This window comes from Arabidopsis thaliana, chromosome 3 (genome assembly GCF_000001735.4).
Source record: "Arabidopsis thaliana chromosome 3, partial sequence".
NCBI classification, from domain to species: Eukaryota; Viridiplantae; Streptophyta; class Magnoliopsida; order Brassicales; family Brassicaceae; genus Arabidopsis; species Arabidopsis thaliana.
This window is the reverse complement of record NC_003074.8, coordinates 8,652,672-8,668,646: the sequence shown is the minus strand read 5'-3', so window position 1 is coordinate 8,668,646 and position 15,975 is coordinate 8,652,672. Positions and strand designations below refer to the sequence as shown.

Below are 15,975 nucleotides of genomic sequence, written 5' to 3'. Positions count from 1 at the left end.
TATACATGTCAAATTTTATATAGCGTTTAACCAAAAAATAAAATAAAATTATATCGCTTGATCTAAATATCCTTGAATCTAATCAAACTGAACCACACCAAACCAAAGAAAACCAACGGTAATTAAATGGTTCCGGTTGGATTAGGTTTTTGGTTTAGGTTTGCTTCAGCTCTACAAAACAAATCGGTGTTTCGAGTTTTTTAAATTGAATTTGTTCTCTAAAATCAGTGGCAATTTGTGTAATATTTTACCTCAGTAAAAGTTTCTTAAATACGCAAAGATAAAAACTGATAATATGAAATAGAACTCCAAAAGAAATCCAAAATCCAAACAATGCAAACAAAAAAGTGAACCAAACCCCATAATAAACACCTAGATGATACCAAAAGGTTGACCTTGCTTCACTTTTTTTCTTCATTACTTTGCTCTTTTAGTTGTCCTAAAGTAGAGGAATTTGAAGCTTCTATTGATATTAAAATTTGTCAATTTCTCTCTTTAAAAACATGAGTAATTTGGTGGGCTGTCGTCATGTTCCACGGGCCACATGGATGCTCCTATTTATTTTCTTTACCTGTCATATGTGTCCATCACGACTCATTTCTCTCCATTTTTTTTTCTCTTAATTTTCTTACTACCTAAACATTCTCTCTTATTTTTCAAAAAATACAACAGACTATGAACAAATACATTACACACTTCTTATACATTTTTAAAATCAAAAGCTACATGAAATCTAAATTTCACCAAACAAACAATGAGTGAACGTTAAAAAAAAATTGCAACCAAACAAAGAAAAAAAAAAACGAGTAAAAACGTTTAATTCAAAGCAGAGAAGGGGAAAATAAAAAGAAAGGGATCTGTTAAAAAGAGATCTGACGAACAAAATTAATATTTGAACTTCGTCCTCCTCTCCTTCAGATCGAAAACCCTAATTTCGATTTCTTTGTTTGACAATTCCATCGATTTTTGAACTTGTTTTCTCGAGATCTCCATCTGTTTCCTCCACCCCGAAATTTCAACGATATCTTCTCGATCTGTGCGTCAGGATCTGGGCTTTTTGAAATTTGAGTTTTCTCCTCAATCATAACAACGGCGATTTCCGGGAATGGCTTTGGCTAAAACGGATTCAATGGTAATTGAAAAAGCATTGATTTGAAGCAATTGGAGAGGGAACATTTCCCTCTGCGAGATTTCGAGTATTTTTCAATGGCATCAGCTACTAGTTCCCGGAGGCAAGAGGACGTTGAAGCTGGACGCCGTAAGGTAGATCATCATCATCATAATCATCATCTTTTGTTTGATTCTCTCGTTACTTTGAATTTGCCCCTAAAATTTGTCGGTGCTGAGTCAATTGATCATTTTTTTTAGGTGGGTTGTTTATATTGGAATTGAGATTGATGTCCTAACGCATGCAATCAGAATTGAGATTTATTCGACAAAAAGCTTGTTTTTTTTAAAGATGAATGCGTAAAATTGTGTGTTTCTTATCGTTTAATTTCTGGATTTTCAGCTTGAGCAGTTTCGTAAACGAAAAGCAGCAGAAAAAGCTAAAAAGGCATCACAGAATACACAACCTGTTGATAATAGCCAACAAAGTGTCATAGATTCAGATGGAGCTGGTGCATCTATCTCTAATGGACCTCTCAAGCAATCTGCTGAATCTACCTCAAATGAAACCCATACCAAAGATGTATATAATTTATCATTTTCGAATACAGCAATGGATGATGGAAGCAAAGAAAGAAGTAGACAAGATGATGGTCAGGAATCAGTGGGCAAAGTTGATTTTTCTAATAGCTTAGAGTTGATAGGTTCATCGAAGGACTTAACAGTGAATACTAGGCCTGAAGTTGTACCTTATAGCAATATAGACAAGCAATCGAGTGAAAGTTTTGATCGTGCTTCTACTCTAAGAGAAACTGCATCTCTTTTTTCTGGAACCTCAATGCAAATGGATGGTTTCATTCACGGCAGTGGATTAACCTCATCCAGAAAAGGTACGTGGCTATCATATGAGGTTAATGTAGTAATGTATTTTGTCCTAACCCTCCTTCTTTTTTGTTCCTTAAAGGCAACAACCTAATTTATCATTACGGTTTTTGTTGCTAGACTCTCTACAACCTACTACCAGGATGGCAGGGTCTTTTGACGAAGTTGCCAAAAACCAACAGGGAAGTGGTGAACTAGGAGGTAGCATTGTGCAGAAGCCAACTTTGTCAAGCAGTTATTTGTTTAATTCTCCAGACACATCATCTCGACCTTCTGAACCTTCAGATTTCAGTGTGAATATCACAAGCTCTTCACCATTAAACTCAGCTAAGAGTGAAGCAACTGTGAAGAGATCTCGTCCGTCTTTCCTTGATTCCCTCAATATATCAAGAGCTCCAGAGACTCAATATCAACACCCTGAGATACAAGCGGATTTGGTTACATCCAGTGGTTCCCAACTATCTGGCAGTGATGGTTTTGGGCCATCTTATATATCAGGGAGAAGAGACAGTAATGGACCATCATCTTTGACAAGCGGAGCATCTGATTATCCTAATCCATTTGAAAAGTTTCGGAGTTCTTTATATCCTGCTGCCAATGGAGTAATGCCAGGTTTTACTGATTTCTCTATGCCAAAACAAAATGATGATTTTACTGCTCTGGAACAGGTAAGATACTTATTTCTTGCACCATCTTTTATTTTGTTAATGTATTGTCAATTGCTACTTAGTATGGTCTTCTCATTTAGAAGAACTAAGTGGGGAATTGATCTGATGTTATATAAAGACGACCAAATCGTCAAAGATATTGAGTGGATGCCTCTCGCTGGCTGGATCATAATCTTCTTACCTTGTCTTGGATTGCTCTTTGATTTTTCTTTAGGATGTTAGCTAACACTGTTCGTCTTTGTACACCCTTTGTCCTGTGACTTTTCTGAGCTACAGTTTCATTTTTCACTTGCAGCATATTGAGGATTTAACACAAGAAAAGTTTTCACTGCAAAGGGATCTTGATGCTTCACGTGCACTGGCAGAATCCTTAGCATCAGAGAATTCTTCAATGACAGACACTTATAACCAGCAGGTACATGCAAGCTTATGGCATCCTAGCTGAATACTGGCCAACTCTGATTTTTGTACTAGAAAACAATCTTGACCACTTATAGTAGATGACTAATTATTTGCATTTTATCATGCTTAATTATTAGCAAGAGTATACTGTCATGTGGTTTTAGGATCCTTGGGAAATGGAAATATAAGAATATTTATTATTCATGATGTGGATGGATGTGATTTGAGTCTTTCGTTAAAGCGTTATGCTCTTGAATTAAACCATGTTTAGACTTTGTTGCGAAAACACACAGTGTTAGACTATGTGTTTGGAGAAGGTGCTTCAGGATGTCTACCTAGTTGACATTTACTGGGCTTGTCTACTTTTGAGAATGCATGATGTTATATATTGTTTGCTATAAGACATGGTGTCCACTGAGCTTTATAATAGTCACAAATCCTCCCAATGTTTTATGTAATACTTGTTCTCGTTTCTATCTCATACAGAGAGGTCTTGTCAACCAACTAAAAGATGACATGGAGAGGCTATATCAACAGATCCAAGCCCAAATGGTAAGTATTAACTGCCTATACAGTCACCAAATTCCAGTTGTATATGATCGAACAGTATACTTTATTAAAGCATGATATTGCATTTTTCTACATCCCTGTACTATTAGATTGTTTGATGTTTACTTACAAAACTAAAAATTGGAGTATGATTCTGGATGAGTAATTGCATGCCATGTTCTTTCATGCACTGGAGCTATTTCTAGATTACTTTAAAAGCTGTTACTTGATTTAACACTAATTCTGTCCAGGGCGAACTTGAGTCTGTCAGGGTTGAGTATGCAAACGCGCAGCTAGAATGTAATGCTGCTGATGAGCGTTCCCAAATACTGGCTTCTGAAGTCATCAGTTTGGAAGATAAGGTATTTGGCTTTGGATGTTATGTCTTACAATAACATTAAATTTGAAAAAACAACTAACATTTTTGGCTTACTTAGCTGCAAAAGTGTGCAGTGACATGTTTAGTTTAGTTTTTGAATATTTCAGCTGTGAAATATCTGTTTCGTCTACCTTCAGATGCTTACCTGTTTAGCTTGGATTTTTCTTGGAACATATATTAGGCTCTCAGACTCAGATCTAATGAGTTAAAGCTGGAGAGGGAACTGGAGAAGGCACAAACAGAAATGTTATCTTACAAGTAGGCTCTTTACTGTATTCTATTCATGTCCGTAACTTCACCTTTACATGATGTTTGATCCAAAAAGAACCGTGGGATACTGGAAAACTCCCTATGGATTCAGTCTGTAACTTTTATGGCTTTCTGGGTTCTATTTTATCTTACCTATCAACTTCAATAGGAAAAAATTGCAGAGCTTAGAGAAAGATCGTCAAGATTTACAATCTACTATTAAAGCTCTTCAGGAAGGTATGCACATTGAAATCTACTCCTCTAAGGAGTAATGTGATTGAACAATGCATTAGCTTATTTTCTGCATCTACTGTTGCAGAGAAGAAGGTCCTACAAACTATGGTGCAGAAAGCTTCATCTGGTGGAAAATCCACTGATCTGAGTAAAAACTCAACTAGCAGAAAGAACGTGTCAACCTCTACAGAAGGTCTTGGTAATGGTCTTTGCACACTATTTAAGAAATCTGAAGCGTATTTTGGATGTCTAAACTCATACATTTGCATCTTCGGCAAACCTTAGATAAAAAGTTTCAAGTTTAATCTTTGACTTCTAACCAGTCCCCTGACTCTTTGGATTCTTCGTGCAGCAATCTCAGATACTACGCCAGAGAGCTCCAACCAGGAAACAGATTCTACTACTCTGCTCGAAAGTGATTCATCTAATACAGCTATCATTCCTGAAACTAGACAATTAACTCTTGAAGGCTTTTCATTGAGCGTCCCAGCTGATCAGATGAGAGTGATTCATAACATTAATACGCTGATTGCTGAGGTAGTTTTTATGGATGATTGATTTGATGTTTTCTTTAGCTGTGAGAAGCAATACTTTTTAATTCTCAAGGTGCTATCATTTTCTCAATCTGGATAATAACGTGATGATTATTTTGTTTCTTCGGCTGCAGTTGGCAATTGAGAAGGAAGAACTGGTGCAAGCACTGTCATCTGAGTTATCTCGAAGTGCGCATGTGCAGGTACAGTAACATAAATTCATGGGGCTAAAAACATGTCTTCTTTGACTTGAGTAAGAATTTTCTGTCACCATAACATCATGCATAAGTTCTCTGGCTGAGCTTTCTATATGGTACTCCGAGTCCTCATAGACTCAAAATCCAAGGCCTTGTCTTCTTCTTATACTCTTTTTTTTTTCCATGCTGGTCCCTGCGCTCCTTATTTTCTCTGGGTCTTTTATAAGTTACGTTTTACTGTTTGTGTGTTTATTCTGTATCCCCAAATCATTTATATTTCTCATGTTTCATAACCATAGGAGCTGAACAAAGAGTTATCCAGAAAACTTGAAGCGCAGACGCAAAGGTTAGAGCTTGTAACAGCGCAGAAGATGGCCATAGACAATGTTTCACCAGAAAAGCAGCAGCCGGACACTCATGTTGTTCAAGAGAGAACACCGATTGCAGATGAAGGCGATGAGGTACTCTCTCATGTTCTCTGTGTTCAGAGTTTATAAAGTTCAATCTGAGAAAGACCACAGTTTAATGATATCTCTCTCTCTCTTTAGGTGGTAGAAAGGGTTCTAGGATGGATCATGAAGATGTTCCCAGGAGGACCGTCGAAAAGAAGGACAAGCAAGCTTCTCTAATGCATGGATGGCTTGCTCAGTCGTGACCCTTGTTGCCATTCTGTATATCCCGGGCACAGCCATGGATTGCTTCTTCTCCTTTAGTTTTGGAAGAATTCATTTGGTTCTTTTGATCCAAAATTTTGGATTTCATTGGATTGAGCAAAAATGGTATAGTGAGAAACACCATGAACTTGAAGAGTTCCAAATGGATAGAGGAGACTCGGAAGCTTAAACAGAGAGAAAGGTAGTTGTTATATGAGTGCGTTTTTGTCTGAATTTTGTAATTGTTGATTATATAGCCAAGTTAAAGTGTTCCTCCTAGCAAATATAATTTACCAAGAAAAAATCTTGTATGGTTTCGGATATATTTTATCTTCTCGTTTTAAATTGAAGACTTGATCAAACTATGAAATACAAGTGTTAACACTATCGGTTATGTTCAAATACTGTTCATTTCAGTCCGAAGTACAATTAGGTGATTACACACACACAATTTGATCTAAGAGTATATGAGCCATTCAACAAGAGGAACTATCTGGTATCTAATGATAATCTAATCTAATCTAAAATTTAAAACATTTAGAAGCCATTGTGGATTACACTTTATCTTCAGTAACCAATCAGAATTGGGTTAAAACAAACGAGTGGTTGATATAAAAAGATGTATATTAGAGACTTTGAGTTACCATAATCCTATTTTGTTATTCTATAAATATGTGTAATCTTTTGTTTAACCTCATAGTTTCGATAAGATAACCTACTTTGTTCGTTGCCGCCGCCCACCGTAAAAATCTTCATTTGTTATGATTTTTTCTCCTTTCTAACGAAATCAGGTAAGAGATCATCACGACAAACTTAAATTCAACTCTTCTCAATAAATATTTGATTACTAACAAGCGATCGATTTTGTTGTCCGCACGGAAAAATCTTGTATATTATATTATCGATATATTTACATATAGATTCAATTAATTAGTTTTTCATTTTTTGAAGTCATGAATCACTTTTTTTTAATGAGGTTTGATTATTATATTTAAACATTTTATCTTATTTGGTTTTTAAGAAAAACAAATCTAATTTGTAATTTGAGTATTGCATTTCATTTCATTGGTTATGTGTTTTTTTTTTTTTTTTTTTGCATGCAGAAATGAATATACCACCAGAATTGACCTTTGAAGTTTTGGTGCGACTTCCATTGAAGAGCCTCGCAAGATTCAGATCAGTTAGGAAAGAATGGAAACTGGTCATCGACTCCGAATTCTTCCGAGATTGCTTCATGTCTCACAACTCTTCCTCAGTCTCATGGTCAATCATCCAAACGAGACCTCACAAACTGACACTTGAAATCGTTGGTCACCATGGATGCAAAACATGGGGACTTACTCGTTCTCCAGGATCTTTAGTGGGTTTCTTTGCCGACACCACAATCAAGAGACTACGAGTCTTAGCTTGTACCGATGGGTTGGTCCTTATTTACACAGAAACTAGCTATGGAACTCCAATGCATTACGTTGGTAATCCTCTGTTTCAAGAATGGTGTCCAATCCCTCTCCCTTCTTACTTCTATTTGCAAAGTGTTGAGAGAATACGTAATCACCAGCGTTTCAACGACAGTGCATTGGTTATAAAGATGCAGAGTGGTGCCGTTGTGAGTTACAAGGTTGTGTGGTTGTTCCCTCGCAATAGTACAACCATCGACTTTTTGATTTACTCATCTGATACTGGCATGTGGGAAGCTCGAATTGCGACTTGTCTTCATTCTTCCTTCTGGTTTAGTCATCACAAGCCGATTGCTTTGAATGGGATTCTTCATTGGCTTTGCAATTTCAGCACTTCTTTTGTAGCTTACGATTTCTATGGAGGTCATGATGATTATGCATGTCATATCATATCTTTCCCTGATTGTGAAAAAGATGATGATCAGTTACGGCGTTTTAGGAGAACATTGTCGACCTCGGATGGGTCTATTGTCTACTTCAACGAGTTTGGTGAGAACGGAAACCGAAGATTACGTGTTTGGAGGCTGGTCAAGTACACTGGTGGTCCTGAGGCGTGGCAGCTCTTTTGGGAAGTCAGCTTGGCGTCTGTGACCAAGCTAGGTATCGATTACTTCCCGGTGGTGATGCATCCTTTGAAGTCTGAGATCATCTACTTGTGGAGCAGAAACAAGAAAGGTATGGTTTTGTTTAACTTGAGGACTAATGTGTTTAGTCTTCACAAGGAATCCGAGGACGAGACCAAGTGTATGGATGGTTGCACCTTGAGCTTTAACAGGTGCAGCGAGTATATGGAGACTATCCATAACTATGGTGGTCCTAACTATCTCCTCGCTTCACAGTATGTTCTTCCTCGTTGGCTGCACCGTCTCCCTCGTCCGCAGCCTTCTTAGTCTATTATTCTCTCTTTTGAGTACTTGAATCAAATTTCAAATGTGACTGATTTTACTGTTGTTATATTACCATTAATGATCATAATCTTGTATTAGTAATACAATTGTCATGCCCGAGCCTTTGCCATCGATTAAATGGGTTGTGTTTCTTCAATATATTATCAGTCATGGGTTTGATTAGTTATATAATTTGTAGATAATACGTAGACACTTAACATTAGTCGTTCCACCAAAACCGAACTAAGAACTTAACGAAATTAAGAGCCTAGCTAGCTTTGTTAAGAACTTAAGAGCCTAGCCACTAGCCTGCTTTGTTACAAAATCTTAGGCAAAATGGTCTCTGGTTCGAGTATCACTCGCGAAGAAATAATATTAAATGCTCTGGTCTCCAGTCTAAGAGGATGTACAGAGGCCTAGGTCCAGAATCTCTTACTAATTCAAATAAAAATAAAAATACAAGTCATTATGGATTGTAATTTATCAAATTGTGGATAAAACAAATGAGTGGTTGATATAAAAAGATGTACATTAAAGATTTAGTTCATGTTGTTTTCATGTACATTAAAGATGTATATAAAAAGATGTACATTAAAGATATAAAAAGATGTAATTTATCTAATTCATGTTGTTTTCAAGTAAGAGATCTAGTATTTTTTCTCTCGCTACCATTAGTTAGACCATCACAACAAACTCAATTTAACCTCTTCTCGATAAACATTTTACAAAACAAGCGATTATTTTTTTTGTCTTGCATGGAAATATATTATATATATTTCTACGTAGATTCGATTAATTATTTTTAAGTTAACTAGTACGCTTGTTATTATCACAATATCAATTATCATATAGTATTGAGATATATACAAGTGATCACCATCGCAATACATGTGATTACAGTAAAGGTTTTAAACTTTCAAGTAACTAATCGTATTTCGAACAAAATGGATATTGAATCTAGGCTTTCTGACTATCTCTACAATATCAGATAAAATTTTCTCTGTTTTTACGTTCCACGATTAAAAAGTGATCGTATTTTTCATTACCGATATAGTTTACTCGTCCATCGAGATTAACCGGTTATGTTTTGTTCAATATATTATTAGTTAAGTGTTTGATTAGTTTGTAATCCGTAAACACTAAACATTTGTCGTTCCATCAAATCAGAACTAAACTTCATATAACAGTTAACATGTAATGATCCTCAACAATACAAATTAATTTTACTTTTTTTTTTTTTGTCGAAATCAATACAAATTAATTACAATCAAATGATTTCCTATAGAAGGCGAGAAGAGGAGGAATTCTGGTGGCAGATGTTCCAACCACATATTATATTGTATGATGAAATGGAGAACAACCACATAAAAAAAGAGGATAAGGACTAAAATAAGATCTTATGATCCTTTAGGATGAGAACTTAAAGCCAAATTAGCAATGTTGCATCTAGCTCAAGTATTTTCTTGGGAGCAAATTTTGCATCTCAAGTTTAAGTACTTAAATGCTTAAAAAAGCTTCACGTTCTCTACATGGTTTAGAAAGATGCGAAAATACTTAAACGCTTCTAATCCTCGGATTCCAACTCTTTTGATCGTGTTTCTATCGATATTGTAGTAGAAAACGCAAAGAGGCTCATCTGGGCGGAACAACACAATTTCACTTGTACCAATCATTCCTGCAAAGTATAACCTGGTATTTGCAACTGCATCCTTCCACAAAGGAGGCAATAAGTATACATGCTTCGACCATTCATGTTTTACGGTGTCTTCGAGAACCCACAACTCAAAACTTCTACATATTCCACTGATAGTTTTGTGAGCCTCTTGTCCCATCAGCATACCTAATTTACCATTATTGTAATTTATCAGAGTAGTTGTATAAGATAGTTCTCTATAGACTTCCATAAAATTGAACATCTCAGACCTAATATCAAAACAAACAACTGCCCTAGTAGGCCATGAAGAGCCGTTGACCATAGCTAGGTAATACAAAACACCATTGATGCATATCTCACTATTTTTAAGAGGATGTTGGTAGTTTAAGCAACATTTGATCATTCTCCATGACAGCTTTCCAGTTCCTAGTGTTAGAACTTGATACCCCTCACACTTGGGATGTTTCTCATATGACATGTTCATGGAAAGTACTTTGTATTGTTTCTCAATCGGATCATACCCCAAAAAGCTCGTCACCGTATAGATCTTCTTCCTGGTCATATTCGTTTTGGGTAAAGTTAAGGATTCTCCCGTGCTAGGGTTATATATAATCGACACATCGACTGGCCTTATCCTTCCTTTTAAGATCCGCTCACCTCTAAGAGAGACCAAGCCGTTGATTGGAGGACCCAAGTCACGGGATTTAGGGACATGTGTAAGAGGATAAGCAGCTATAGGAGACGAGTTCTCATCAAGATTCTGAGGCTGATTTGAGGAGAAGAAGAAGTACCCATTGTCGTTTGCGCATGCGAACAAGAGCTGCGGGCGAGAAGAAGATTTTGTCAAGAACAACTCTGTGAAATCTTGACGGCCAAGTACGTAAGTCCAGAACTTGGATACGCTACGGCATGTTGCTATGGATTTCACAGGTAACTTCAAGAATATCTCGATAAGGAGATCTATTGGGATGTGGCCATTGAGTGAGGTCTTTGATCGCTTATTGCGTCGAGACAGGGTTTCTCGATCCTCCGAAACGTTATGCAGCTGCCGTGATCTCATGGTGGAAAGAGACACTCCAATAAACCCTAGAGTCTCCCCTACGTTAGAACAAATTAAAGTAAAACAAAAAGATGGTGACTTTTTATAACTTTAGTTATTTAGTTAAGGAAAAACACATCTAGCCCAATAGGGCCCGTACGTATTAGAGCCTTTATTAAAGCTGATATTTTGTGGTGATGACGACTATGGAAAATCAGAAGATATCAAACAAACAAAAAGACGACTAAGGAAAAACTGAAACATGAATTCACATCACAATACTATATATGATTCATATGTAAAAATATAGTGATATGTTGTGGAGACACAAACCAAACCAGGAGAAAGGGTTCTAGGATGGATCATGAAGATGTTACCAGGAGAGCCGTCGAAAAGAAGAACAAGCTAGCTTCGTCGTTAATACATGCACCATTTGCCATTTGGTAGTAAAACCTTTCTATTCAATCGAAACAGCATTTTATTATGTATTGGGCCCATAGGCTTCTTAACAAAATATCAAATTTTACCCAGATTTAGTGGGCTTTGTTGGGCTTTTGTGTATCAGAAGCTCATTTATAAACAAACATACACTGATACACACGCGAGAAACTACAAGGTTCCAGCAAGGTTCCAGTTACCAGATCCTTTGTTAACTCAGATTCTTAATCATCTTCCCACAGAGGAAGCTGTGAAGACAAGCGTTTTATCCACCAGATGGAGAACTCTCTGGCTTTGGGTTCATAATTTGGAATTGTCATTTTCGAAGTTCTCAAGTTTCAATGCCTTTTTGAGTTTTGGTAACTGGTTTTTCGATTCCGATAGAGTTTCATGCATAGAGAGCCTCAAGTTATCTTTAGATGGAAATGATGCATCCTATCTCAAACCATGGATTGATGCCTTTGTTAAGCGTAAGATCCAACGTCTACATGTTCGTCTTACTCAAGGGTGTGAGATGCCACTAAGCCTTTACGTTTGTGAGACATTGGTATCTCTCAAACTCTATAGGCTGAACTTGGTTGATCCTGAGTTTGTTTCATTACCTTGTCTAAAGATCTTGCTGTTGGATATGGGCTTCGCCCCACCAACATGATTAAAGGCCCAACATATCACGACTAGCAACGTTGGACGAGAGAAGAGAGGATCGGCCCGTCTGAAGAAGTAATGGCCCAGCACCAAACGAAGCCCACCTTCAGGGAGTTATTGATCAGGAAAGAGTCCCACATCGGGAAGAAAACTGTACTATGTACTGTCCTTGCAGTACTATAAATACGGACATGAGAATGTACCTGAAATCTGCAGAGAAAAGCAATAGAAACTTCTCATTCGTATTCAGAAACATAAGTCCAACTTTGACTTGTGAAGTTCATATTTTCGTTGTACCACCTTAATCGAGGCTCGGCTGTAGAGATAATCCTGTAAACAGCCGGACATCGAGTTATATTAATAAAGATCTTCCTTTAGGCTCATTTTTCCCTTCTTTAATTTGGAGGTTCGATTTTGTACACCAACAACTTTTGAGAGACTTGTCTCGTCCTGCCCTGTCCTGGAGGAGTTAAAGATTGATGTAGTATGGATGGATGGACGAGTCTATCGGGTGCACTCTCGGTCACTGAAGAGGTTCTGTTTCCGACAAACTTGTTTTCTCCAGTTTGAATCTGTTCCTGGAGTTGTGATTGATGCTCCTCTACTGTGCTGATGATTGTGTATCAAAAAGCTTTATACTAACTGATTTGGAGTCCGATGCCAAGTTCGATATTTCTCTCCGTTTTCATAAGTGGGTCTTTAACGAAGCAAAAACAAGTACCATCCACATGTTTCTCGCTTGGATTTCGAGGGTCAGAGATATGACGATATGTGCACAAACTTTCAAGGTATATATATGTCAATGCAAGTTTTGGACATTCACATTTTTCCTATCGTGTGAAAGTTTCTAACTCAACATTCTTATCTCTCTGGTTTCAGCTCATCCATCATTACTCAGAATCTGTTCAGCTACCTCAATTCGGTTACATGTCCAGTCTATACATTACTCTCAATGCATCAGATTTGAAATGGTTTCCAATCTTTCTTAGGAGTATCCCGAATCTGAAATCCCTCATCTTAGTGATGGTCCGCTATTCTATAAATCCTATATGAGTTTATCATCCCTATGAAGTTTCTGCATATTGTTTCATTGTGTTTATTCCCGTCTCATTATTCTCCACAGGAACGGACTGGTTCTTCCCATCAACTGTCTCCCAAGGCGATCAAACGAGTTAGTATTTCATCTGTGCCTGAGTGTTTGCTATCGTCCCTCGAGTTTGTTGAATTCAAAGCCCCAATTTGTGGACTTGCTCCAGAGATGATGCTAGTATGGTACTTCCTAGAGAACTCTCCCACACTCAAGAAACTCACTCTACGTTTGAAGTCTCATTCAACAAAAGATGACTTTGTCAAGAAACTCCTCAAAATCCCAAGATGCTCTACAGAATGTGAAGTCATCTTTCTTTGATTGGTAAAGAGCAGAGAGAAATGCAGATCTAAGCTTTCTTATGTTTCTTTCATTGGATTGAGCAAAAAAATGGTATAGTGAGAAACACCTTGAACTTAGAGAGTTCCAAATGGATAGAGGAGACTCGGAAGCTTAAACAGAGAGAGATAGTTGTTATATGAGTGTGTTTTTGACTGGATTTTGTAATTGTTGATTATATAGACCAGTTAAATTGTTCCTAGCAAATATAATTACCAAAAGCAAGAATCTTGTATGGTTTTGGATATTTTATCTTCTCGTTAAGACTTCATCAAACTATGATAGGGAAATACAAGAGTATATGAGCCATTCAACAAGAGGATGTATATGGAATCTACAAAAATGAATATATCTCCACATACAACATAACGAAATTATGATCACATGATTCTTATTATTATGATAAGAACTTAAGAGCCTATCAAGCTTTGTTACAAAGTCTTAGGCAAAAAGGTCTCTGGTTCGAGTATCACTCGGGAAGAAATAATATTAAATGCTCTGGTCTCCAGTCCTAGATCCAGAATCTCTTACTATTAAAATAAAAATAAAAATAAAAATACAAATCATTATAGATTGTTCTTTATCTTCAGTGGCTAATCAAATTGTGGATAAAACAAATGAGTGGTTGATATAAAAAGATGTACATTAAAGACTTAATTGAGTTACCTTAACCTATTGTTTTCCATTTTGTTATTCTATAAATATGTGTTATCTTTCTTTCATTTAACTTCATAATCTCGATAACTTAACCTAGTTTGTTTGTCATCGCCGCCCATCATAAAAACGAAAATCAGGTAAGAGATATAGTATTTTCTCTCTCGCTACCATTAGTTAGACCATCACAACAAACTCAATTTAACCTCTTCTCGATAAGCATTTTACAAAACAAGCGATCATTTTTTTTGTCCGCATGGGAAAAGTATCGTATATTATATCGTTGATATATTTATATGTAGATTCGATTAATTTAATTTAATTTTTATCTTATAAATGTGGTTTTTAAGAAAAACAAATCTAATTTGTAATTTGAGTATCGCATTTCATTTCATTGGTTATGTGTCTTTTTTTTTTTTGCATGCAGAAATGAATATACCACCAGAATTGACCTTTGAAGTTTTGGTGCGACTTCCATTGAAGAGCCTCGCAAGATTCAGATCAATGTGCAAAGAATGGAAACTGGTCATCGACTCCGAATTCTTCCGAGATTGCTTCATGTCTCACAACTCTTCCTCAGTCTCATGGTCAATCATCCAAACGAGACCTCACAAACTGACACTTGAAATCGTTGGTCACCATGGATGCAAAACATGGGGACTTACTCGTTCTCCCGGATCTTTAGTGAGTTTCTTTGCCGAGACCACAATCAGGAAACTACAAGTCTTAGCTTGTACCGATGGGTTGGTCCTTCTTTACGTAGAATCTTGCGTTGGAACTCCTATGTATTACGTTGGTAATCCTTTGTTTCAAGAGTGGTTTCGAATCCCTCTCCGTCCTAAATACACTTCTCAAAATGTTGAGAAATTAAGGAACCACGAGCGTTTCAGCGACAGTGGATTGGTTACAAAGATGCAAAGTGGTATTGTTGTGAGTTACAAGGTTGTGTGGTTGATCGCTCACACTTTTGCTCAAGTCGATTTTGCGATTTACTCATCTAACACAGGGGAATGGGAAATTAAAAATGTGACTTGTCTTCATTCTGCCTATTGGTTTAGTCATCACAAGTCCATTGCTTTAAATGGGATTCTTCATTGGCTTTCCAACCTCACCGGTTCTTTTTTAGCTTACGATTTCTATGGAGGTCATCATGATGCGTGTAGTATCATTTATTTCCCCGATAATGGAAAAGATTACGAGTTACCGCGTTTTCGGAGAACAATCACTACCTCGGAAGGGTCTATTGTGTATTTCAACGAGTTTGGTGGGAACGCAAACCGCAAAGTACGGGTTTGGAGGCTGGTCAAGTACACTGATGGTCCTGAGGCGTGGCAGCTCTTTTGGGAAGCCAGCTTGGCGTCTGTGACCAAGCTAGGTATCGATTACTTCCCGGTGGTGATGCATCCTTTGAAGTCTGAGATCATCTACTTGTGGAGCAGAAACAAGAAAGGTATGGTCTTGTTTAACTTGAGGACGCATGTGTTTAGTCTTCACAAGGAATCCGAAGACGAGAGGAAGTGTATGGATGGTTGCACCTTGAGCTTTAACTGGTGCAACGAGTATATGGAGACCGTTCATAGATACTTTTCCCCATCGTTTCAAGGTGGTCCTAACCTTCTCCTCGCTTCACAGTATGTTCTCCCTCGTTGGTTGTCCCGTCTCCCTCGTCCACAGCCTTCTAATTAGTTTATATTGATTCTGTTTTAAGTTTGATATCAAATTTCAAATGTGAATGATTTTACAATTCTGTGAGATGTCATGCTCGAGCCTTTGAGACAAATACTTGCACCTTGATATAAATTGGTCGAATCAAATATTAATTACCATGCTCGAGTTTTACTATTCTTATGACCCTTATGTTGTCTCCTACAGAAACGAGAGAAAGACGATGAAAAGACTTGAAATCCAAGGAACCCAAGCCT

At 37.1% G+C, this 15,975-nt stretch overlaps 5 protein-coding genes across 6 annotated transcripts; 4 read left to right on the top strand and 1 right to left on the bottom strand.

The window, feature by feature from the left end:
• The first annotated feature begins 606 nt into the window (after window positions 1-606).
• Window positions 607-6,234, top strand: BLI (BLISTER). The gene is made up of 13 exons (NM_113303.4): window positions 607-1,263; window positions 1,511-1,997; window positions 2,110-2,657; window positions 2,953-3,072; window positions 3,546-3,611; window positions 3,860-3,970; window positions 4,169-4,245; window positions 4,406-4,473; window positions 4,556-4,669; window positions 4,823-5,007; window positions 5,138-5,206; window positions 5,500-5,661; window positions 5,749-6,234. Exons 1-13 carry the CDS (start codon window positions 1,207-1,209, stop codon window positions 5,827-5,829), a joined length of 2,145 nt encoding a protein of 714 aa, NP_189040.3. The 5' UTR covers window positions 607-1,206; the 3' UTR covers window positions 5,830-6,234.
• Window positions 6,235-6,958: 724 nt separating this feature from the next.
• Window positions 6,959-8,200, top strand: AT3G23970 (F-box family protein; the record flags this gene model as incomplete). The annotated part of the gene is made up of 1 exon (NM_113302.1): window positions 6,959-8,200. One exon carries the CDS (start codon window positions 6,959-6,961, stop codon window positions 8,198-8,200), a length of 1,242 nt encoding a protein of 413 aa, NP_189039.1.
• A 1,466-nt stretch (window positions 8,201-9,666) lies between these two features.
• On the bottom strand, window positions 9,667-10,911 carry AT3G23960 (F-box and associated interaction domains-containing protein; the record flags this gene model as incomplete). Its single annotated transcript, NM_113301.2, has 1 exon — window positions 9,667-10,911. The coding sequence occupies one exon, from the start codon at window positions 10,909-10,911 to the stop codon at window positions 9,703-9,705; it is 1,209 nt and encodes a 402-aa protein (NP_189038.1). The 3' UTR covers window positions 9,667-9,702.
• A 296-nt stretch (window positions 10,912-11,207) lies between these two features.
• Window positions 11,208-13,624, top strand: AT3G23955 (F-box family protein; the record flags this gene model as incomplete). Of its 2 annotated transcripts, NM_001203031.1 has the most annotated exons (8): window positions 11,208-11,333; window positions 11,428-11,860; window positions 11,987-12,048; window positions 12,149-12,215; window positions 12,410-12,507; window positions 12,605-12,761; window positions 12,853-12,999; window positions 13,097-13,624. In NM_001203031.1, the coding sequence occupies 8 exons, from the start codon at window positions 11,248-11,250 to the stop codon at window positions 13,379-13,381; spliced, it is 1,335 nt and encodes a 444-aa protein (NP_001189960.1). The 2 variants fall into 2 exon arrangements, with proteins under 2 accessions (NP_001189960.1, NP_001154642.1); NM_001161170.1 differs by lacking the exons at window positions 11,987-12,048; window positions 12,149-12,215 and having other exon boundaries at window positions 11,248-11,333; window positions 13,097-13,381.
• An 858-nt stretch (window positions 13,625-14,482) lies between these two features.
• AT3G23950 (F-box family protein) lies at window positions 14,483-15,739 on the top strand (the record flags this gene model as incomplete). Its single annotated transcript, NM_113300.1, has 1 exon — window positions 14,483-15,739. The coding sequence occupies one exon, from the start codon at window positions 14,483-14,485 to the stop codon at window positions 15,737-15,739; it is 1,257 nt and encodes a 418-aa protein (NP_189037.1).
• Window positions 15,740-15,975: the final 236 nt, after the last annotated feature.